The sequence below is a fragment of the Arvicanthis niloticus genome, chromosome 13 (assembly GCF_011762505.2).
Source record: "Arvicanthis niloticus isolate mArvNil1 chromosome 13, mArvNil1.pat.X, whole genome shotgun sequence".
In the NCBI taxonomy this organism is placed as follows: domain Eukaryota; kingdom Metazoa; phylum Chordata; class Mammalia; order Rodentia; family Muridae; genus Arvicanthis; species Arvicanthis niloticus.
The window spans coordinates 12,846,648-12,872,396 of NC_047670.1; the positions used below are offsets into that span (position 1 = coordinate 12,846,648).

Below are 25,749 nucleotides of genomic sequence, written 5' to 3' on the forward strand. Positions count from 1 at the left end.
GGTGTCCCTGGAGACTTAATTATTTTATCTAGTACCCATCATTCTAAAGAGCCTCAAAATAAATCCCCATAAAATGAATCCTGGAGTTTCTTCTCTTTTCCCACTTCTGAGGATTAAGCCTAAGGCCTTGGTCAGTGAGACAAGACCTCTACACAGAGCTTGATATTAGCCCCCTTTGAAGTTTTAGAAATGTATTCTCATTTTTATTGATGGATGCATATACACATGCTCTGTATATACTCACAGAACCTGAGGGCATTAGATTCCTGGAGCTAGAGGCACAGGTGACTGTGACATGTCCTTGGGTTCTAGGATCCTCTGAAGGAGCATCCAATGCTTTTAACCTCAGAGTCATCTCTCCATGCTTCAGGTGTTACTGAGGCAAGGACTCACTCAGTTACCCAAGCTGACCTTGTACTTGCAACCCTCCTCCTTCCTAAGATTACAAACATGCACAAGAGGCTCCAGCAGCAGCTATTTTAAAAAGCTAGAATGAATATGGCTTTCTTTTGCAAGACAATGAAAGCCCACTTATATGAGTGGCCACAGCTAGAGCTGCACAGTGTCCTCTTGTTGCCAGTGGGATCCTGTCTAAACTTCCCCAGTTTCACCTTTCCCCTGCAGTATTTATTGAGTTTCTCATACATGTTGCTATTTTACTGGGGATACAGCAGAGATACACACGATTTTGCCCCTTGCCTCTTCTAGGCTCTTGAGCATTTCCTGGCTTTTAATGTAGCCTTAGGAACTTTACTTGTAGGAGACCTTGAATTTTTACAGGAGCAAAAGGAGAAAACACAAATGTAATAAACTACAACCGGCCAGCATATTAGATCAGGCTGTGGTGTGCTTGTCTTGAAAGTCTCAGAAATCACTGAGGGAACTGAGAGCCCTGATGCCCCTGTCAGGCTTTCACTCAGAAAGTAATTTTTAAGCTATATTTCATATCTTTACTAATAGTAGTAATGGTACTTGAACAAATAAAGTGTATAGGGGTGTTGTCACAACCACAAAGTGCTCAAGTGCTGTCTATTTTCCTAGAAAAAGAAAAGTCATGAGTTGGGTTGTAGTGGTTTTGCACTGTGCTGGTTCTTGAGTATAAATGAGTGTATTTTTTTTTTTTTGCAAGACAAGAAAATTATGACTATTATTGATGGCTATTCTTTTTTTTTTTTAACTTGACCACATCTGGAATTAACTAAAACCCAAATGATCTAAAACACCTGTGAGGTATTTTTTCTTAATTAAATCATTTGATGTTGGAAGACCCATTTCTCATCCAGATTTTTGAGGTAAAAGATGATAAACCTTCAATATACATCTTTTGAAGTGGGAAGAGCCACCTTTAATCTGAACCACACCTTCTGAGGGCAACCTATAATAAAAAAGACATGGAAGAAGGAAGCTCTTTTTGTCTGTTTTCTCTCACCCCATCTTCACTGGCATTGGAGCCTACTTGTTTAGGGTTCCAATGTATATATACTGGGAAGACCAGCTGGGACATCCAGCCTTATGGACTGAACAACTGGTTTCCTGGACCTTCCATTCACAGGCAAACATTGTTGAGTTAGCTGGACCACGACCTGTAAGCCATTCTAATAAATTCCCATTATATATAATATTATACTATATATAATTCCATTTATATATTTATATATGCATATTTGTACACATGTTAGATAGATAGATAGATAGATAGATAGATAGATAGACAGATAGACAGGTAGATATTCATTCTGATCAGCTCTCTTCCTGTAGTATTGACTAATACAACTTTTTCAAATGACATGTCTAGTCACAAGAAAATGAACCCAGAAGTCAGCTGCAATCTTAGAAACATTTAAAGAAGCTGATGTAGGCTTCCCAACCAAGAGCGGGGCAAGAGAAGTTGACCAGAAAGCACTCTGCTACCTGGCACACCCTCATTATCAAACACAAAGCCATGCCTTTTTCTTCCCATAAAAGGTCCTGGTGTTAAAAGAAATGGATCAAAGCAAAAGAGTGCTCCTCTCATTGAGTATTCAGTTCTAACCTTTGACACTGGAGAAGGGGGAGAGTTGGGAGGGATGAGGAGAGGCTGACAGTGTAATGAGGCAGGAAGGGACTGAGAGGACTAGAGGATGAGAAAGTGGCCTTAGCCACTATATGGGACATGTCTGCAGTTACAGATAGAAATGAATATGAAGCCAGGGGTATGAAGTACTAGGCCAATGTATGGCACAAAGAGGGAATCAAAACACCACTGTGAGATCTTGAGTCACATGACTTTCACTAGCTATGTTACTACACTAGTAATAAAACTGTAGACTGGGGTGGAAAACATTAATGTGACATATAAGCTCCCTTTAAGCCTGTGTATCAAATATCCTAGATATTTCTTTTTTCAAATACAAGAATTTGAATTAATAAAATCTTATTTTCTAAGTAATTAAAACATATCTTTTAGCTGATGCTCATGCACTTATTTTTAACCTGTTGACTCATTGTTGTTGCCATAGTGACATATATGGAGCAATCATATGTCTTAATATGTTTAGGGGCTATCAGTGGATTTTGACTAACACAAGAGGGGGATTCACTGAAACCCAAAGTGTTTCAGATAATATTGTAAAAATTGTCCCAGAGTAGAAAACCTCTGAGTACACACACTGAGTGACAGGTATGGGCTTCTGGAAGCTGTTCATCCTGCTCCTATTTCCAGCATGATGGGGAGGTAAACTGAAATAGGTACCTGCAATTTTAGAACTAATGTAACTTACCCAAGGCTGCCCATTTCCTCAGGCTTCGGGTAGTTTAGTTGTCAAGTGAGAATAACGAGTGACACTCGACCTTGTCATTAATCTTTTCCTACCTCTCCCCTGGGTACCCACGGCTACTCAAAACCAAATGCTGGAGTCTGTAAAAACACACAGTTTTGAGCTTTGGTGGAGACCTGACTGGAAAGCAAAGCTTGTTCCTGATGTCCTACAGTAAGAGATGCTTTTCTACCCACCATCGAGGCAAGACGGGTTTGGATCAGAGCTCTGTAAGAATCCAACGCCTTCCATCCTGGAACCACAGTCCCTGGCTCAGCTACAGATGAGATTGCAGCCACCCAGCACACATGAGATGGTCTGCTTTTGAAATTTTCTTTGAGCTTACCACCTGACCAAACAGTGTTGCCACCATTATCTGTGAAGCCTTAATAGCCAGAAAGCTGTTCTGAGGCCAACTGCCCCACATCAGTACAGTCTGTACCTTCTTTGAAGATTAAAGTGAGGAGGCTATACTATTAATTCAAGTAATTAAAAGACTCCTTTCTTTTCATTTGATTTGGAGATTTTAGTGTCACTTTAAATAAAAACCAAAGATATGTTGAGAAACATGGAAAATGGGCATTTTAAAAATAATTTTCTCATGAATGATTTTCTCTATGTGATGAGAAACTTAAGTTATAAAACAAAAAGGAAACTAATTTTATGGAGAAAAGGATAAGTTATGGAACACAGGTCTATTATTTTTTTAAAGAATTGCCTGGAATTTTATAAAAGCAAAGAATATACACATCATCCTCGTGTTTATACTATAAAGCAATCAGTTTAAAACATCCAAAATGTATTTTCAGTAGTTTCCTTCTTTTTAATCTTGCATTGCCACCAAAAAATGCTAATGGTTACCAAACTGCTCTTGGCTGAGTTGCTTAACCCTTAAGAAAAAGGAAAAAAAAAAGAACAGAGGGGAAAAGACATATTGCAGGATGTGATTGAAGCATATGATAGCTGTGAAACCTGACCCGGAGCATATGGTGACTGCTCTGAGGACCTCGGCTAAGAAGTCACAGAAGCATTCCTCTGCTTTGGGTATGTACATTACATGATAATGAGTGAGCACCTCCTTAGCTCCTAATAGACAGCTTCTTAAGAGGGCAGTGCAGGTTACAGATTATATCCTAACTTATCCTTGAGCTCTTTAGACTTTTCCTCTGGATGTCCCAATTTATTTCAATCAGAGTTGGTCATCTCAGCAATTAAGCATTTTGTCTCAAGAAGTAGGCTTTTCACTATGCTCTGTTAACAAGTGACAGATATTCTGCCTCATGCACTGAGAAGGGGGCAAGTCCCTAGAGCATGGCTTTGTTTCCTGTCACTGGCAGTGATCAGCTTTCCCCACCTACACCAAGCTGCTCGTGATAAAGAATCTGCATGTGTGACAACACATTCCTGAGTGGCAATAGTCCATCCCAGTTTGTATGTGCAGTGTGATGTCCCAACACCTTCCCTGGACGCCAAGACTACAGTGACTTCATAACAGGAGAAAAGGTGGTGTGATGTGTGGTGGGTGGTTTGTTTTCTTTCTCCTTTATAGGAAACATATGGCAACGTTTATATAGAAGTAGAAAACAATAGCATACTGCTATCAAGTTAGCAATAGTTAATGGAATCATACATGAATGGAAACAAAGCATCTCTCTTTTATGCCAGGATTCTGGTTTGCTGATATCTGTACACATCCTGTTTTATTTGACTTGAAGGGAAGGTTTTATTATTTTAGGCTGTGATTCCTAATTGGAAGGAAATTGTGTAGCAAGACGTTTTTGTTTGTGTTTTCACTCCTCTCTGTGCTTAATTAAATTACTTTATTAGCAGAGATAATAAATTCTATCTGAGTAGACTTTGTATTGTGATCATGTAAAAATTAAAATCTATTCATTTTTTAAAACTGCATTCTTTGTATTCCTGACTTAAAAGTAAATATTTGTGACTGGAAACTTAGAAGTAGCCACCTGGAGATGGGACCCAAAGCCATGAAAGACAGAACTGGGCTATATCCACACCACACACTTTTCTCCCTGGCTAGGTAACTTTGAACAAGTTTGATAAGGACGCATCTTCAGTTCCTTGTACACACTTTACATAAAAACTGTACTAGCTTATCTTAACAGGCTGTGGGGTGAGATGTAAAGCGCTTCCCACAATGCCTGGCTTAAAGGAAGTGCTGCAGACCCACTGCCTGTCATAATCAGCAAACAGGATACTTTACCCTGGTACCATTCTTGAAAATTTGAGATGCTTGGTGCTAAAAAGAAAAAACCAGTGATGCTGCTGTTTATCAAATGTTCCTTGTGTAAGCTAGGTGTGATCATCACACCCATTTCACTGAAGAATAAACTAAGAGTTTACCTCAAATGCAAAAGGCACACAGCTAAAGATTGGTAAACACTAGATCAGACATGGTATCAGCATGAGATCAACTCAGACTGGATAATTCCAAAGTCTAGGCTCCTCTCTCCTGCTCACAGCACGCGGTAGGTACCTCTGGAAGCTTTATATTTGCATCATGTTTTGAATGTCCATCAATATCCTATGTTATTGCACAGTGACTTTCCAAATTTCAAAGTCCTTGTCTCTGAGATTTCCCTTCTTTCGCAATTCAAGAAACAGAAAGCACTTAAAAGCTATGTTAGAAGCCCTGGTAAGCTAGAGTCAGGCAATCACTCTCACTATTATTTAGAAGAGGTTATAAGTTCACACTCAAGGTTAAGTAAAAGCACTCGTCACATGTCACATTCTACGGACAGAAAAAGCTCAAGGTGTGTTGACATGAAGGGGGATGAAGTGGGTGGTCATTCTGCTTGGTGGTCAAGAGTGCCAGTTGCTGTTCAAGAAATGAAATATAATGAATGATTCCAACATCATATCTATCTCACCAGGCTCCTTTTTAGTACCAGGTGTGGCCACCAAAATTTCAACAAGCTCCACTTTTAACCTAAGCCTTGCATAGTAAAGAGCACTTCACCTGCCTTTCTTGTTGGAAACATAGGATCTGCCTGCAATTTGGAACTCTCACATACAATATTGCCCAATTCTATTTTCATTTACAAGATATATTATAATTTTACTTTTCTCCTTCCTGCAGTGTTTTGGGTAGAGGTAGAGCAGAGAAAAAAGATTAAGACTACCAAATTACATGTCCACCTGCTGACCTTGCAGCAATATACAGTCAGAGGAGCCCTTAATATAGATCATAAACTAAAATATGCTGCACATTAGTGTTTCAAATGATGGTACCATAAGGCAGTAGCTACATCTGAGAGCAAAGATAGCTGCATTTATGATAAGCACCTTGGAACTTTCACTGAAAATTCAATGAAGACACAACTATGTATAGGATCCTGCTTTATGAACCTTACTTTTAAAAGGCTTATTACTGATTTGGGCATTTTGTACCCAAATGTGTTTTGGTCGTAGTCACTTCTGCCCCAACACTTCTCAGATCCATCACTCTCAACTTGTCTTTTGTTTTTCTCCATCAAGACTAATTTGTGCTGCTCATATATCCTTGAATATGTAGCCTTCCACTGGAACATGATCAACTTACCAGGGGCTATCCTATTACAGAAAACTGACTATTTTTCTTCCAACAGCTAACAATTGCCAGTCACTCCAATGCTAGGGTAGAATTTTGTGCCCAACGCCCTTATATATGCTGGGATTTGGTCTGACTTGGGCTTTCACAGGTCTAGTACATGCTGTCACGACTGCTATGAGTTCATATGTGCCCTGCTGTGTCCAGAAGACACTGGTTCCTTGTAGTCACCTACCACTTCTGGCTCTTATAGTTTTTCTGCCCCAAGCCACTACCCCTGAGTTTTGGAAGGATGAGGTGGTGTGGTATCTTTGATCTAGGACTGATAATTCTGCAATCTTTTCTTTTCTGTCCCTAGCCTGTTGTTACTCTCTGTAACACCATCTAAGACAAATAGAAGCTTCTCCGATGAGGAGTGAAAGATGCATATGGGCATAACACTAAGTTATTAGAAAGTCAGTCTAATACCATGTCAACTTAGCAAAATAATAGCACCATATTCTCCCCTAGGAGCTACAAGTTGCCTAATCATAGGTCCATGGCCTGATAATGGCACTAAGTATGGGTTCCATCTTCTAGAGCAGGACTGAAGCCAGAAAGTGGTTGGTTATTCTCATGACATTGTGCCACTACTGCTCCCAGTGGGCATTGTCTTGTTAGAGCAGCAAGACACTTGGATGCTCTGTTTAGCCCACAGGGTACATAGTTAGGTAAGAATGATAATTGCTTTTCTCTTCCTTTAGAGTACACAGCACATTCTAGTACAGAAATGCCTTAAGCAAAGTGATTCAAAAACCATTATTGCTAGTAAGAATAATTGAGGAATTTTATTACATTTGTGTATATATATATATATATATATATATATATATATATATATATATAACTTTCCAAGTCAACTCTTAGGTTTGGCAAACCTCAGGATAGGAAATTATACATCTTAGAACCACCAGTAAATACACAGAGTAGATATTGATCAGAACAGAGTGATGTAATTTTGACAACAATCTGTAACAAGGTGATTTATTTGATAGTACAGAAGCGACAGATGGGAATCAAACATTTATCTCTTTTTAAATTTTATCCAGGCAAATGTTTCCAAGTACAGTTTGGTGATGGAGGCTGACTCCGGAACCTTCTTACCCACTGGGCTGCAGTTCACCGGCAGTGACAAGGCCAGAGCTATCATGAAGGAAGTCATGAATCTCCTGCAACCCCTCAATGTCACCAAGGTCTTTAGTAATGGAGAAGGAACTGATATTAACTTCTGGATCCAAGCTGGAGTGCCTGGTAAGACCAAAAATGAAGGAGATGTTCCTGTATGCTGTCACCAATTTAAAATAACATCTTTATTTAAGTGCCCCAGTGGTTACTGGCACTAACCACTGGCATGAAAGTCCCATCCTTTTATCAGTAAGGTATATTCTGACTACTTTCACAGTGGGGAAAATGGCACTCATTTTGCATGTGCTTATCCTCTGCTCTTCGCTCTCTGAAATCTGCAGTGAATGATTCTAGAATTCAGCCTACAATCTGCTCTTTAATTTTGATTTGTTTTTAAAGATACATGTTTTGTAATTTCACCACCAAATTTTGAGAAACGAAGTAGAAAACAGATTTCTCTGCTGCCAGTGCTCTTGGGAGTCTTCACTTACTCTGATTCTGCTATACCCAGACACTGTTGCATCGAAATTTCACAATAAGAGACTCTCTCTTTGAGGGTGGAATTCTTGATGCTTCTTTAAATTGCTTTTTTTTCCCTTGATGCTTCTGTTAAATGGTTTGACACAAAACTAACAAAATAGCTCAGTGGAAAAAGTCACCTGCCATCCAGATTTACCACATTAGTTTAATCCTCAGGACCCACATGGAAGAAGAGAACCAACACTCATAAGTTGTCCTCTGTCCTCAACATGAACACTGTAGCACATGGAAGACTACACACACACACACACACACACACACACACACACACCATACATATACACACATACCCTCAAAACACACCACACACACATACATACCATACACACATACACACATGTCCCACACAAATATACACACACCCCACACACATACACAGACACCCCACACACACACATACACACACATGCCCCCCCACATACACACATACACATATACACCCCCACACATATACATCCCCCCTCACACATACACATTCCACATACATGTACATAAACCTAAGTATACACACAATCACATACACACCCCACACACATATATACATACACACACACCACACACATACAAACACACATACATACACACCACACACACACACACACACTACACATGCACACACCACACACACACCCTAGAGAACAGAGATTGGTTATAAACTGGCTTGCCATGATTGGTGATTTGTAGTGTGACTCTCCAGAACAGAAGTCCTAAGCCCTTGGGGACAAGGATGAAATTATGATATGCAAATATACCTAAGAGTTTATGGGAACAGAACTCAAGAACTTTTTTCCATAGATTTGTGCTGTTTCACAAATTTACTCAAGACCCGCTATGCTAAGAGTCTTATTAATGAACCTACATTGTGCCTCCAATGCTATTACATGTATAATCAAAAAGACTATCCACAGATTTCTCTGCAAATTGTTCTGCATTTGAGTTATAAGTGGGAAGCCTAGCCTTTGAGATACTTAACCTTTCTGAAATTCTCATATGTTATAGGAACCAAAAACAGGGTCTCTGGGTCCACCTCTGCCACTTTGTTTCCTGCTAGAAAAACAGATCTCACCAACAGCTGCATAGATTGCGATTGTGAAGAAAGCCTGTTCTTGAGATATTTATTGTGGATTTCATAGGCATAGTAAATATCAATAGCTAAAAATTAAAAGGTTCTTTCTTTATTGTAATGGAAGACCTGAATTCTCCCCATTTGTACTATGGATATTTAAACAAAAACTTGAAATTCTCTGAAATTCATATTTCCATTGCGAATGGTGCACAATGCCTGGACATATCCAAAACATTATACTATGATCTGAATACCAAGTATAAGGAAGGAAGTGTGTACCGAGTAGAACAGGGTTATTTGATCAAAGTTTCTATTTCCTTAGTGAGCCCTCAGCCGAGAGCCACCAACTCAGCTGCTGTGAAGAGACCACTAATAGCTCAGAGTAAATCAGACAGGAGACTGACCAGAGTGGCCACAGCGGAGGAGGAGCTAAAATCCACAGCAGAACTGAGACCAAAAGCTTTACACCAACCCCCCTTGCCGCCACCTTGTGTTACTGTGTTTGAGCATGAAAGCCCCATGACATTCCTTCGCATGTCTATGTTCCATAGGCATTGATCTGTATGAAATGATTTTTCACATAACGGAGCGGAATGAGAAATGTGAGCCTGTTTTAGTTGCTGAATTAGTAAGCTACACTTTATTGATCTTCCACCATTTATGAGACTCCCAGTCAAGCTTTTTTTTTTTTTTTTAAAGAAAAATACTGCCTTTAATCTGAGACCATTCTTATTTTAAAGATGGGGAAATAGACTCAGAGATTAAATGACTTGCAGAATCCAGAGTCACCCTGAGATCAGACCATTTTGATGCAGAGGCTGATGTTTCCCTCCACACTGTGTAGCAACACCGAGGAGTCTGGAATGCTGATGGTTTCCCCAGACTCAGGCAATGTCTAAAATGTTTATCTTACTCAGCTTCTGCTTATGCAAAGGATTCCAGCCCATTGCTCCTTGGAATCATTTACCACTGGGGGAAAGGAGTTTGTTATTGTAAATAACTGCTTATTGCTCTTCAAATTCCTTGTTCTCCTTTCTCCTCTAGGTCAGCAGGTTTTCTATAGAGTCAGTGTTTCATTTTAGATGACTATAAACATTTCCCTGGATTCTTTGCTGTGTCCTTTACAGTATTATGAGATGGAAACACAGTGTTGATGCTTGTCCCCTACTAACACAAAGCTATCTTAAAAACAAATAATGTTACCTGTGCATGTATGTGTGTGTTCCTCTGCGTATATATGTGCATGTGGTGTGTGTGTGTGTGTGTGTGTGTGTGTGTGTGTTTGCGCGCGCATATGTGCACATGCCTGTGTGTGTACATTTACCTGGGCACTCATCTGAATATCAGAGGAGAACTTGCTGGGAATTTGTTCTCTCCTTCCATCATCTGAACTCAGGTCATCAGACTTGGCAGTAGGTGCTTTTATCCACTGAGTCATCTTCCCAGCTCTAAGCCATCTTTTGTTGTTTCCAGTTATGGTCATTCCTAGAAGAAACAGTGGGACTGCTTATGCTATAACAGTTGAAATGTCGAAAAGTTCCAGAATTTCAGAAAAAGGCAATCATCAAAACTGATCTGAAGAAAAATAGAAGTATACATTAGACTGATTTTACACGTGCTCACCTGTCCGAAGGGTAGTATTTAAAAACTATTTAAATGGTGCTTTGCATGACTTTGCATCCAGCTCTATTTTGTTCTTTTCTCTATTTCTGTTGAAATATTTACTGGTCTCTTATTATGTTCTAAATCAGTTAAATAGTCATAATCTGAAGAGACTTCTTAATGACTGAGCCTTAGTTTTTCTTAACTATTTCACATATGCTTAATAGAAAAAATAGTTATTGAGTGCACAGATTGAATTCAAATTCTGCAGGATTTTCGCTCTGACCCAAGAGAGGAAACAAAGACATTGAAAATAATTATTTTCTTGGCAAATGTTTGTTCTTAAGAGTGTGAAAAAAATAAAAATTATTGAGAGTAAACAGTCCTGAATATTTAAAGTATCTGAAGAAAAATCTATGCATTAGGCTGAGAACAAGTGGGATCACTTCCCTTACAGGGAAAGAAATTGAGAGATGTCTAAAACTTGCCTTCTAGTACACCAGTGAAGATGTTTACAAACACACCTTCTAGTACACCAATGGTTTCCCTATATAAAAATGGTGATCAGCTGTACCCCGACTCTGTCAATAATAGTATAAGAGTGGCATTACAGTAGCCTCAGGCTCTAAACTGCTCTCTGTTAGAACCAGATAGACTTTCTAATCTTTCAGTGTGGGTTTTGGGTGATATAATAAGAATCTCTTTTTGTTCTGATTGTCTCAGCACCGAAGCATATGATTCTCAGTTGCTCAAATACGTCCTTTTAAAATGTGTTTAAAGACAGAAACACACACACACAGACACACACACACAGACACACACACACAGATACACACACACAGATACACACACAGACACACACACGCACACACAGACACACACACAGAGACACACACACACATACACACACAGAGACACACCCACACACACACCCCCACACTCACACACACAGACACACACACACAGACACACACACACATACACACACAGAGACACACCCCCACACACACAAACCCCCCCCACACATGCACACACACACACACACGCACACCCACACACACACACACACACAGAGACACACACACATGCACACACATACACACACACACACACACACACACACACACAGTGAACAACTTAGATGCCTTTATGAGGCTCCTCTTATTCTGTACCTCCCAGTAAGCTTCTTCTTTGGCTACAGGATCTAAGACGCAACCTTTTTCTAATAATTTTCCCTATTGTATGGTGTTCTAGAAGAATTACAGACTTGAATTGTGTTCTGCTTCATAGCTTCTAAATATATAGTGAAAGATATGGGTCGCTTTCTAATCCTCAGCCTCCACACAATCCAGACCATGCCAACACATATTTGAAGCTCTGTTCACTATAAACTGTTCTATGTCCCAATGCCTCTTTCTCAGCTCCTCTTCTCACCGTAGACACTGTCTTAACAGAACTCACTCATTCCCAGGCCTCCTTCAGCCACACTGACTTATATTCCAAGCACTCGCCTCTCTTTATGGTGCTTGCTCTGTTCTTATAAATGTGAGCCATTGAGAATGCTGCAGAATTTCCATGCTTGAGGAGAAGTGTCTGTCCCTTGCTAAAGTATTCATAAGTCAACTGCTATACAAACAAGGTCAAACTTTGTGGGAGTAGTAATATCTGATCATCTCCAAATAAAATACTATGAGAGAATCTTATTAATGTGAGCTGCCCACCTCAGTGACCACATGGCCCCACTGCATGGGCCTTTTCCTGTACACATTGCATTGTTTTCAATAATTCATATGTTCTCTTCTTTCATCCTTGTCTAGACTCCACTGAGATACAATATATACATATTATTCAGGAGTTTGCATAGTTTCAGTCTTCCTCATTTCTGTCCAATGGCTCATATCAACAGAACTAAACTAAAACTTTCTATTTTGACATTTCCAAATGCCTTTTTTTCTGAAAAGCCCTAAGAAAGCAGTCAGCAAGGACACATCTGGATATGCTCATGTAAAGTAGGTTCAAGGTTCTCCCTCTGGATCCAAAATACATGTTTTCTCATCGTGAAGTAGAATGTAACACCCCAGCAGTTCTGCACTCTCCCACTGTCACTAAATGGGAGATGTTTCTCCTGTGATGAAGTCACTCTGTCCAGTAGTTTCCAAGGAGGTTAATGTTTTGCATTGAGCAGTTCACACCTCTCTGAGAACATTGGAAGGGAGCTCTCTAGTTTGTGGCAGGAATTTTCAGTCCCTTGTGTAAAGAGCTGTGGAAATTATTCAGTAAGCACATCTTAAGTATTTAGCATGAGCCAAGGCACTGTGTAGACCCTGAAGATACACAGCTATATCTGTTCTCTTGAAGACTGAACTAAAGGAGTAACAGTGGGAGGAAATAGACTGCTAAAAAAATAAAATAAGAATGATGTTTTATATATATATATATATATATATATATATATATATATATATATATGGTGTATATATACCATATATGTGTATATGTATGTATATGTACTATATGTGTGTATGTCCAAAGTTTTAATTTACTATTCCTTGACTTTTATCTTCTAAATGTATCTGTTTGGCACCCACATCAATACCTCAAGTTGCTCATAAAGCTCAGAATCAATGAGCTTTTATACTCTTCTCCTTAAAGCAGATTTTCCTCACCTTGAAGCCTGTTGGTCCCCAGCCTTATGGTCCCTAAGCCTCCCAGGAGGATTGCAGATTAGGTGAAGAGGGGCTGTCTACAATATAGAAGTGGTTTAGTTTGTCACATCCTGACTTATGAAATATCTTCTAGTGTTGCTCAGAAAAGTTATTTAAAGCTAAAATGCAAATTTTCACTTGGGAAGTTAATGTATTTTGTGTTTTGTCTCAATAACTAGACTGGGAGTCTTCTTTATATACCTGCAAGGCCCAATATTACCTGGAACATAGAAGTTTAATGATTAGATATATTGATCTGGAATTTAACAGGACTCAAAAAACTTAAGTAACAGCAACGGACAAATATTTTATGCAATCTTCCCATAAGTAGCACATGTGAAATGCCTGCCAGGGTCCTAGGAAAATGCTACAAGATGGGGCTGGACATTGATGATGAAATTATATAACATTACAGAAGGACATTCCTGGTGAGGAGGTGGTAGAAACCAGGCATGTGTCCCTGCAGGTAGCAGTCAGGAGAAAGGCTTCTCTGGGTAGTTCATCTGGGAAGTTGTAGGCAGTAAGAGCAGTTGAGGGTGTCCAGGCAGATTACAAGGGCCATATGTTTCAGGTTGAAAGCTCTTACAGATGATGCCAAGAAGCCAGAAGTCTTCAGCAGGAGAGGGCTTAGTGAAAAGTGTTGAGTCAGAAAGCTCATACTAGGGATACCCAGATCACACTCAGTAGCAGGCATTGTGTGAGAACTATGGAATGAAATGGGATCTTGAGGAAGAAGCAAGAGGTTAGAAACACTTGCTTTAAGTATTAAAGTATTGTTCTATATTGTGCGTCAAAATGACCCGTGAACACCATGTTCCATCTTCCATTCGAACCCATCTTCCATGGCTTCTAATAACATAGCCTGAAAAGGCTTTGCTTCCTTACCTTTCCCTCTAATGGTCTCAAGGTTGGCTTTTCTGGAATCTCCTTCCTATACATTTGACTCTCGATTTGTTGTACATCATTCTTGATGACACAGGTGCCTCTTGACTTATAATAGGATTATGTACCAAAAAAACTCACTGTAAGGTGACAATATTTTGAGTCACAAATGTACAATTCACCTAACCTGCTTACCAGACATCATGTCCTAGTAACATAGCAACATGGCATACTTTTGTCGACTGCATGGACCACTTCCCCTTGTGACCTAGTGGCAAAGTGGAACTATGGCTTCTTGATGCTTGGATTTAGCATCTCAAGATGGTATATAGTGGCATATTGCTGGGGAGAAGTTCAAACTTCAAAGCACGGTTTCTTCCAAATGTCACTTTCTCACCATGGTAAAGTGGAAACTGCACTAAGTTAATACCTCATAAGCCTAGGCCGCTATATAATCACTGCACTCAGTAGGTAGCTATATTATGTATGAGTTATGGAGACTGCAAAAACAAGAAATGGCCTTTTCTCTCCAGGGGCTCACAACTGAGAACCAACTGATTTGGTTTACATAATCATAAAAACAAGAAAAATGGCTTCACCATGGAACACTAAATAAAGCTACATTTAAGTTTCTAAAACATTGTCTGAAATAATCTAAAACCCAATACAATCCATTCTAGCCTTATATTAAAGAAATGAGGAAATGTAACTTCAGTTTGATGCATTTTTTGTTATATCCTATGATTGTAAATAATGCTAATCCTTATAAGAAAAAAATGTTATTATAGGACTAGAGATTAGCTAAGTGTCATAGTGTCTGTTTAATCTATGCATAGCACTGGGTTCAGTTCATACCACCGTCAATATGTTACCACAGAAAATGTCAAACAAATATGAAAACATAAAAATAGCACAGTGTGCCCTCCGTGTGCCCTCCGTGTGCCCTCAGTGTGCCTGAAACTCAGCATAGGAACAGTTTACTTCTTAACAGTCTTACTTCATTTCAGCCACAACTAGACCTTCTATACCAGATGAAAATCCCCAATAGACATCAACTTATTTGCAAATAATTTGTATTTTGCATAAATAAAGACTTGCATACACAAAAGTAGCGCTATACCATTTTCCACTAAAACACTTAGGACAAATTTTTTAACTATCATATTCTGTTATATAGCTAGTTTTCAGATGTTTCTAGTTAAATTCATTTCAATAAAACTAAAATAAATAAATAAATAAATAAATAAAAACTGTATTCTGGTTTGAACCAAAATTTCAATAAGGTTCAAATAATATAAGTGGTTGACATGCCTGTGAAGTCTCTTATAATTCATAGATTATATGTTTATCTGGTTTTTTTGTACTTTCAGGTAGCTTATTCTGACTAGAGTCTAATTCTGAATGGTGAGATAGATGTGTGAGGTGCTTCTGCTTTTTCTCATTAGCAGATACCTGCTTTTTCCCTGTATCTGTCTATCTATCTATCAACTGATCAATAGATATGAAACTCTAATATATATATAAATTCATATTGTATATGAATTTATAGCTCATATTATATATGAATTTATATGAGCTATATACAGGTATATAAATATATGATATGTGGTATAAATGTGTATAAACTTATACATATAAATTCTCTTGTACATTTCCTTTCATATACATTTCTCTCATATATGTTTATATCATCATATACATTTTATTGGAGCATAATCTTAATAGTCATTTTAGTTCTCACATTCTTTGTTTATTATTTGAAATAGTTCTATAAAAGTGGCCTTTTCCTTTGGTAACCCTAAGATGTTATTTATAAGGAAGGGAGAAAGGATTCATTATTCATTCTTTCCTTTGTTTACATGTTTTAAATGTAGGTGTTCCTACATTAGGTATCAGGGGTTCCATCTTTTTGTTCCCTAGTTTCTTCCAAAAATGATGAATTCATTCATTGTATATCATTATTAATTGATGAATTTCAAGACATTTGATATGTTTCATCTATTGTGAATTTAGTTTTGATGATACCTGAACTGTCCCACCTTTGGCCAGTGGAAGCCTCATTGACCTCCTCCCAAATGGTTTTAGCATAAGCCTCACAGTTTCTAGGAACATTCCAGGTTTATAATTGTATATATGTTCCACACTATCTTGTACAGTTCTTGCCCCAGATTGAGACTCAGCCATTTCTTCAATAAGTCCCACTACTTTTACAAGTTCATGGTATTTAGAGCCCCTGATTGAGCTTTGTGTGTATTTGTGGCTACCAAAAATGGCTGGTGTCTCTAAGTCTCTTAGTAGCCAGACAATTGTTTATTTGTTTTTCTCAAAACAGAAATTCTATTAATAATACATCTTTCAACTTAAGTTCACCAGTATAAGGCTGTAATTAACCTTGCTGTTGTTACATCTGGATTTCCTTTGTTGCCCCAAATCCTAATGTTCATTGGAATACCATAATCAGCACTTTCCCCCAAAAACAATTATGAGAGTCTCAGAGAAAAAGCATCAGAAACAGAAGCAGAACAGTTAGGAAAACCATTTGGGTCCTTTTGTCCTTTGGTATAGTTCTTCTACTAGAGACAAAAATGTTTCTGTTAATCTGTGATGTTAATCTGTGATGGAACGTGGTATTGATGTCATAGGCCTGGTCATGCTTTTGCTTGGAACAATGTGGAATTGGGGACTTTGGATTTGGAATGCAGTGGAATCCTTTAAGTATTGCTTAATGGGATACCCTAGTAGGAATATGGCATAGTTTGTTGTTGAGAGTGATTTGAACTGTGCAGGCCTGGCCCAACCCAAGAAGTTTCAGTGGAGATGAATTTCAGTATGTGGCCTAGAGACTGTTTTTGGGATATTTTGTTAAAGAACATGGTTGCTTTTTGCTATTGTCTGAAGAGTCTGTTTGAGACTAAGGTAATGATATTTAGTTTAATTTCTTTGAAAACGGAAGTCTCAAAACAGCCTGGTATAAATTCTGTTGTGTGGTTAATAAAGTTCACCCTTATGAAGAACATTTTAATGAAAAGGAGCAAGCTGAGAAAGGAAAACTACAAAATATATGTTTCAAGTATTAAAGGGGCACTAGGAAGTAGAATGGAGTTGAATCCTATGTTCTAGGAGAAAATAGATTAGGAAAATGGGACTTTGGGACAAGATTCCACCCAGCTAAGTTTAGGTCCAGACATGGTGGCACACACCTTTAATCCCAAAAGATAAGGTCAAGCAGATTTCTGAGTTCAAGGCCAGCCTACAAATACTAGATGAAGAAAAGCTTAAATCCAGGCATGGATACCTTTAATCCCAGGAGACAGACATGCAGATCACTGAGTTCAAGGTCAAACTACAGAGCAAGATCCAGGAAAGCCAAGTTTAGGCAGAGAAGAAGTTGAGAATCGGAAAGCTAGTGATCATATAATAGAACAAGGGGGCCATGTTCCAGCTCCTGCAAGCAGCAGAACTCAGCAGCTTCAGCCATGTGGCTCTGGCTTTAGAGTGAAAAATAGAAGGAACTACTGGGATAATTGATGCTGGTTAGCTGGAGCCAAGAAATTAGTGGTGATTAAGAAGAAACAAGCATCACTGAGATGAAATCTGGGAAGTGTTTTCTGAGAGCACAAAGAAGCTGTGTTCCAGAGATAGCCAAGGTTGTACCTCCTGCAGCAGGTGTACTTGGTAATGTATAAGAGTCACCCAGGAAGTACTGGTTTTGAAGGCATGAAGGAGTCATGAGGAACACCTGAGGCTCGGCACTGTGAGAGGCCATGGAAGGCCATTGGTGAAGGTGCAGCCTCAGTTGTAGTTGATGGCCCAGAACTGAAGGTGTCATGCAAAGGAGTTGAGTCTTGGTACCATAAAGAGAGCCTATGAGAAGCTATTGGTGAAGCCTAGTTGCAGTGGAAAACCCCAGTGTATTGGAGATGCCAGTATCATGTGATGACCACACAGGAACAGCAGGGACAGCAGAGTGGATCAACCTAAGCTTAGAGTGCTACAGAGGGCAGAGCTGAAGTGATGCCATCCATTTGGAGGAGCTCAGAAGACCCTGTGTGGATTCCCAGATATTGAAGCAACAAGTTGTAAAATTGAAGTTGCCTTGGAGACCCCAAGATGTTCCAGATGTCAGAGCCATGGGCTATCTGCTAAAAAAAAAAAAGTTGCTAACAAGGAGTGGAACCACCCAAGAAAAAGAAGTTTATTGCAGTCAACAAAGATGAAAAAGGAGTTGGAGATCTGAAGACCACCTTGAAATCAGATATGGAGATGGAGAGTTTGGAGTTTACCCAGCTGGTTTCCTGTCTTGCTTTGGGGATTACAGTTAAGTGATTGGATGAATCTCAGAAGAGAAGTTGAACTTTGAACTTTCAACATTGTTAAGACTGCTAAAGACTATGAGAACTCTGGAAGTTGGACTAAATAAATTTTGTATTATGCTATGTTTAGGTATGGCCCCTATAGACTCATTTGTTTGAAGCAACCTATGGGGGCCAGGGAGTGGAATGTGATAGCTTGTATATGCTTGGCCCAGGGAGTGGCACTATTAGGAGGTATCGACTTGTTGGGGTAGGTGTGTCACTGTGGCTGTGGGCTTTAATACCCTTGTCCTAGCGACCTGGAGTCAGTCTTCCACTAGCAGCCTTCAGATGAAGATGTAGACCTTTCAGCTCCTCCTGCACTATGGCTGCCTAGATGCTGCCATGCTGTTGCCTTGACAATAATGGAGTAAGCCTCTGAACATGTAAGCCAGCCCCAATTAAATGTTGTCCTATAAGAGTTGCCTTGGTCATGGTGTCTGTTCACAGAAGTAAAATCTTAAGATACACAGGAATAAGATTGCAAATATGAGTCAAACAGAAGTTTGCAATGACTTTGGAGATGACTTTTTGAGAACCTTCTGAAATATAGAGTATTATTCTTTAACCAATTTATAGATGAAGCCACTGGGGTTCAAAGAGTTTCCTTTGTGCAAAATCATAAGGGCAGTAAGGAGACAAGTCATATTTTACATGTAAGATCAATGCATGCCAATATCACACATAAAATAGAAGCTCTGTCCTAGAGAGTTAATGCAGGGATTAAACACAGGAGGGGGAAAAGATAACAGTTTGAACCTTTACCAGATATTTGTGCATACTTCAAGGTTCTGAAAATAGAAAATGCATGCTGCCCAAGAGCAAAACAGAGCTGAAGAAATAAAACAAAACAGGTTAACACAAGCATCTCTAGTAGAAGAACTATACAAAAGAACAAAAGGACCCAAATGGCTTTCATAATTATTATTCTGCTTTTTTCTGCCGCTCTTTCTCTGAGACTTTCATGTGTGCATTTACAACCAGACCACTGATCATGGTGTTTTTACAGAAGGATCTCAAATAATTAACAAGGAACATGAGAACTAAATGCTCAGTACACTTGGGTTAGAATATTTCCAGGGGATTCAGAAATGTAGTCAGAATGAGGAAGCACTAGGTTAGATGTAGTTAGACATTAAGAGTTTGGATTAAGGAAATTGACTTAGAATTTCACACAGCTACTTTCTAGCTATGTAACCTTAGTAAGGCATTTAGCCTTTTGGAACTCTTTAAAAAATAAAATAGCACCAATAATACTTTGTGAGATTAATTATATATTTTTAGATAAAGGTCACCTTAGGTGAACACTTGGCACAAAATCTCCATAAATAAGCCACTGTTATTTGTTTAGTTATTGAAGCAAAACTTCTGTCATTAGTTTAAACTTCTTCAGTCCTCTGTGATAGAACTGTAGCTCAGATGACCTGAATCAAAAAGGAAACATTTAAGTTTCCAATGCCACTCTCCCACTCCTATCACCATTTCTGTTTTTCCGGTGCCTCCATTCCTGCATATCGTCTACCCTCAGGCTAAACTATGACTGTGGACCTCTCATAGGCATAGGCTTTCCAGCTTCCTGGGCACAGAAAAGCCAAAATGTTCATTTCATTCAAAATAGTTGGCAAAATCATAATGGCACACTGGCTGCTTTGTCAGACCGACATTGTTAGGGAATGGCTTTTACAAGAAAAATAAATAGATCCTCTGTAGATGAATTAAATTATCATCTTTATATCTGCTGTTGAAACCCGCCTTCTGCTCATGACCTCCCTTACCTACATAGGTGTAAAATTTAGTAGAGTTCTTTGTGGAAACACCAGTCTTCTGTTCTTCTGTTCATGCTTCCCAAAAGCAAAGCAGAGCAGAGGAACAATCACAAATGTGAAGACACTCCTTGACACCTAAGCTAAGCAAGCCACTTACCTGCCTGCCACTCACGTGAAAGAAGCAACAAGCGTCACCTTGGAGGAACACGGCTCAGCTCATTCCGGCAGAGCTTATGACAATTTATTTCACTTCCTGGAACTGTCTTTCCCTGATCTGAAAAATGAGATCAACAGTCTTTCACAGAGCTCTGCTAAAAAAACAAATGTACTTGATGAGTGTTGACGTATTTGCACATCAACTTCACTGTATGCAGTTGATATTCAGGAAAAAACTTGGGAGTGTTGAGGTGTTTTATATTTTTTAAAATTTGGAGAGGGTCTTGCTATAATCATGTGCTCATGTACTTAGAAATATGTGCTCACTGATCTTTAGAACAGTCACTTTGTAGCTATAAAACAGAGTTGTAGGGAAGCAGGCATTCCCTCCGAGTCACCGCTGGTCTTCTAGTTCAGTGGCCTGACTTAAGCTAGCAGTCTGACTCACTTCACTGTAACACAACACTTTACAAATGCAAGCAAATAAGAAACTTAAAAAAACTTAAAAAAAAAAAAAATTACTCGCTCTGGTCAGCCCAAGAGAACTGATTATAAACTGAGGAGAGTTGGGGTAAAGTAAGGGTGTATGCATGGAGGTATGAAATCATGACCAAATGAGACTCAACTCTCTCCCAACCAACACTGTGACACTCCCTGCCCCCGGGATCATCCAAGGAAGGGGGGTGGGGGTGAATTCTCCAGACAAGGTCAGAGAAGGGGAAGCCCTGTCATTGAAGGGAGTCCTCCATTTTGCTCTCATCTAAGGCTATCCAGTCAATGGTAAACTTCAGCCTTAATTAGCAGGGTTTTCACACACATCTAATTCTAAATCATATAACATCTACTGACATGCATCCCTTGTGGACCAGGAGCCTGTAAAATGCATAAAAGTTTGTCTGTGGTCGGCAAGTAGGATAATTACTTCTCTGAGCCTCTTTGACATTCAAATTTACAACCAAACTTCCAATGATTTTGTTCCAGAAGTAAACATTACTTTCCATGTGAAATAAGAACATGATGAATAAAGGAGCCAGTCTGTTCAACTATTAGGAGCAAGAGATGAAATAGCACAAAACGTACCAGTCTTAAATTTGAGTTTGTAAAAAGATTGGTTCATTGTTCTTTACTAAAACTTAGAGAACAGGTTGATTAGAATATCTTTGAGTGAAAGAATATTTTCTTTTATTTTTTAAGACATCTCTTGAGACAAATTCTTTTTCAATTTTTGCTAATATTACCACACAAGTGTATGTGTGATTTATAGAGTTTTTGTATCCCATGGCAACATAACCTTTCTTTTCTCTTTCATTTTCCTTTTACTCAGCATCTCCAAATCTTTGATTTTTCTTGAAAGAATTTCAACAAGGTTTCTAGTTTAGCACAATTAAGCAAGGTTCCTCTTTCATCAAACCTTAATTTTTTCTAAGACTCTAGCCCCATCAATCACCAGGAGGCCTGTGTGTTAAATGGAAATTGTGTTTCCTATCCTTTGGCCTACCACATCTGGTGACAATTCCAAAGGCTCATATGGTGCCATTTCTGTCATAGCATGTGTCTCTCTGTGCCTTGGTTCACAGGCCCTTGGGGTTATTTACAAAGTGTGTGTATTTAAGTGTTCTGGAAGTCAGGAGTATAATTTTGCCTAAGAATGTGTTTATGTGCCCTCGTAAAAGAGCTATAGCTTTTGATTTCCTTTGTGTCTCTGTATGTTCATGCCTGTGTTTGTGTGTCAGTATATATGTCTGTGTATGTGTGTGTCTGTGTGTTTATGTGTGTATGTGTCTGTGTGTCAGAGTATATGTCTGTGTATGTGTGTGTGTATGTGTGTGTCTCTGTGTATGTATCTGTGTGTGTATGCCTGTGTTTGTGTGTTGGTATATATGTCTGTATATGTGTGTGTCTGTGTGTGTATCTGTGTATGTCTGTATGTGTGTGTATGTCTGTGTTTGTGTGTCTGTGTTTGTGTGTCTGTGTATGTGTGTGTGTATATGTCTGTGTATGTGTCTGCATATGTGTATGTGTGTGTGTTTCTCTCTTTCTGTCTCTCTCTGTCTCTCTCTCTTTCTGTGTGTGTGTGTGTGTGTGTGTGTGTGTGTGTGTGTGTGTAAGACCAAAAAGAAATCACATAGGTAATGAGGAGGATAAAGGTTTCATTTACTCACTTAAAGTCCTTCTTATAAGTGACTTTTGATTACTTGTTTATTGTTAATAGAAAATTTCTTGGTTTCTCTTAGACTTTTTTTCTGTTTTTTAATACTATTTAATTCTGATTTTATGTTTTCATGTTCTTCAGTCAATATTTATGTCAAATTTTTATTGTGTTTAAGCCAGTTATTGGGACCTTCTCTGAGACTATGCATTTTCTCTTAACTCTCTTCCTAATAGAAAAAATATATATATAACATTTTTAATTCTATATTCACATTATATAGGAAGTACCGAGACTCTATAAAAGTGAAGCTTAATCTAGTAACACATTGAGGCGCGCCCTGGCTCCCTCCCTTCCTTCTTTGAATATTAATCATCTCCCTCATTTTTATCTAAATATTTAATACTCCTGTCTTTACATGCCCATACAGACATTCTGTATTTAAAAAATAATTGATGCTTTGGGGTTATAGTGAAGATTTGTTCATATTATGAATAATTATATGAAGAACAAACTATTCAGTAGATAAAAGAAAAATAGGAGAAAAAGATGTCAAGACTGAGGTAAAAGATACTGGTATTTCATCGCTAGTGGTTAATGATATTTCTTAATGTACAAATATCAAATGAGTCCTAATGCTTGAGTGCCCTTACTATCTAAACAAATTGCCTCCAGACTGGAAACAAAGAGACGACCAACAAATTTGTTAGTGTTTATTGAAAGAAAGCATCTTGTTTAGGTCTTAGATGACTAAACAAGAAAATGAGCCGGGCAGTGGTGGTGCACCCCTTTAATCCCAGCACATGGGAGGCAGAGGCAGGCGGATTTCTGAGTTCAAGACCAGCCTGGTTTACAGAGTGAGTTCCAGGACAGCCAGGGCTACACAGAGAAACCCGGTCTCGGAAAAAAAAAAAAAAAAAAAAAAAAAAAAAACAAGAAAGAAAGAGAGAGAGAGAGAGAGAGAGAGAGAGAGAGAGAGAGAGAGAGAGAGCACAAGCTAACTGATAAATAGTAGCCTAGGAATGAGATAAACTGTAGTCTCCTTCAAATGAGAGAGATAAGATGCTTGCATATGTCTCATTCCTGGCATTAAACTTTGCATCTGTTTTTTATTCAACTCAAGGATATGTGAAGAAAGTGACTTTAATTGCTTGGCCCTTAAAGAGCTTGCTCTGCTGTTCAATGAATTAACAATCGTTTTCAAATTTGATTGCATGTAGGGCTATACAGATTTACTTGAAATAGCATTTTTCCTGTACATCTGATCTATCTTCAAGGTGATTTTAAGTGAACTGTAGAATGCCCAGATGGTAAATGGTAACTAGGGAGATACTGAAGGTTTACCATGTGCATACTTTACATGTCACATGTTCTCCTCTTTGCACCCACATAACTAAGTACTGTTGTCTTTGCTCTCCAGCTGAGGCAACTGAGGCTAAGACTGTCCAGGACTGTCCACCTGAGTGTTAGGAGATGAAGGTCAGATCTGAAGTTGACCACAAAGCCCATTTTCTGTCTCTGGAATCTTTGGAACTCTGTTGAAACAGGAAGATGCCAACTTCTTAGACATAGGCTTTGTCACCAATCAGTGCTGTAGACCAAAACCAAATACTTCACCTTACTTACAGAATCCAGTAGAGGATAAATTGTCTGGATTCTGTCTATATTATCTCATGTTTAAAACAATGTCAGCTCCTCTCTCCAGTTTCTGCTTTGTAGTCAGGTTTGTGTCTGAAAACTCATATTTTCTGAAGGGATATTAGGAATTCTATCTAGTATAAATTGAGTATGTAGTGTGAAGTCTCATTATTAATTCAAGAGTATTTCAGACTGGCAAGTAAAGTATTTCTGGTGGGAACAGAGCCCATCTTGCAATGGTCTTGGTCAAAAGTTAAAAAATAAAAATTAAAAATTAAAAAAAATACTTGCTTTAGATGTCCTTCCTTCCGACTGATCCACATAGTGAGAAGACTTTAGTATTATGGAAGATTTCAGTATGCCTCCCCATTTACCAGTCAGTCGAATGTCTCTAGCACATCTTTCCTTCTTGTTATTTTCCTATTTCTAGTTATGTATTAAGGTTCTTTGGTCTCATACATATCCCCAGGTCATGGTAAATGGCCAATCAGGTTGATAGCCTGGCTTCCACTGATGCCTGCTAACAACTGCCTCATAAATATGCAATAAGGACATTCTGTGTCTTCCCAAACAGTACAGGATAAAGGGAACAGTTCTGTGACAAACTGTAAGAGAACAAAGCCAAGCTGCACTCCTCCTCATTGGGCCACCATTACCCCAGAGTACAGAACTCTTCTTAAAAGATCTTAGTTCTAATGGTAGTTAGCAGTACATTTTGAATAGTAGATTAAGAAAACCAAGACAGAATTTCACATTTTGAAACTTTTTCCATTAGGAATTCAGTTGTATCAATTTTGTGGATCAGAAGAAAGTTAAATTAGACATGTTTGAGACCTCTGTTCTGTTCCTGTTCTCTTCCTTGACATCATAAATGCAAAGGCTGTCATTATATCTGAGAACTAACAAGAACTGGGATTTCTCAATATAAATATTGAAAGATTAATTTGAAAAGATCTCACTAGAAAACACAACGGTTATGCTAACAGGAGTTTTTTCTTTCTTTTTTTTTTTTAATTCAGTCTGTACCTGGTTTAAAGGTGTCTGTGTGCAGCATCTGGCTTAAAAGAAAGTTAGGAATTTAAAGCCCTCGATCAAAATAAAATATTTCTAGTTATTTTGTTCTGGTAATATACAAGCACAGTTTATTAGATAATATTAAAAATGTTTTCTCTCAAAGAATATTTGACTTCACTATTAAATATGAAACACCCAAACTGAAATGAAATGCAAAGGAAGATGAGAAAGAAGAGCCTTTTTTTTTTTTTTTTACCTTGTCTCCACCATATTTGAAAAGGAAAGAGCTTCTTTGACATACTTCACACTGCTGTGTTTTCCCTAAAGATATTCATGGGGAAAGAAGCATTAGTCATGAAAGCAATCGTAG

At 38.5% G+C, this 25,749-nt stretch overlaps 1 protein-coding gene across 7 annotated transcripts in view; it reads left to right on the forward strand.

The window, feature by feature from the left end:
* Cpq (carboxypeptidase Q) overlaps positions 1-25,749 on the forward strand; it is a 435,354-nt gene that overhangs the window by 340,021 nt on the left and 69,584 nt on the right. For all 7 annotated transcript variants that reach the window (XM_076911241.1, XM_076911246.1, XM_076911247.1 and 4 more), the window contains one exon: positions 7,434-7,635. In XM_076911241.1, coding sequence (XP_076767356.1) covers positions 7,434-7,635 — 202 coding nt within the window. The remainder of the gene's footprint in view (positions 1-7,433; positions 7,636-25,749) is intronic.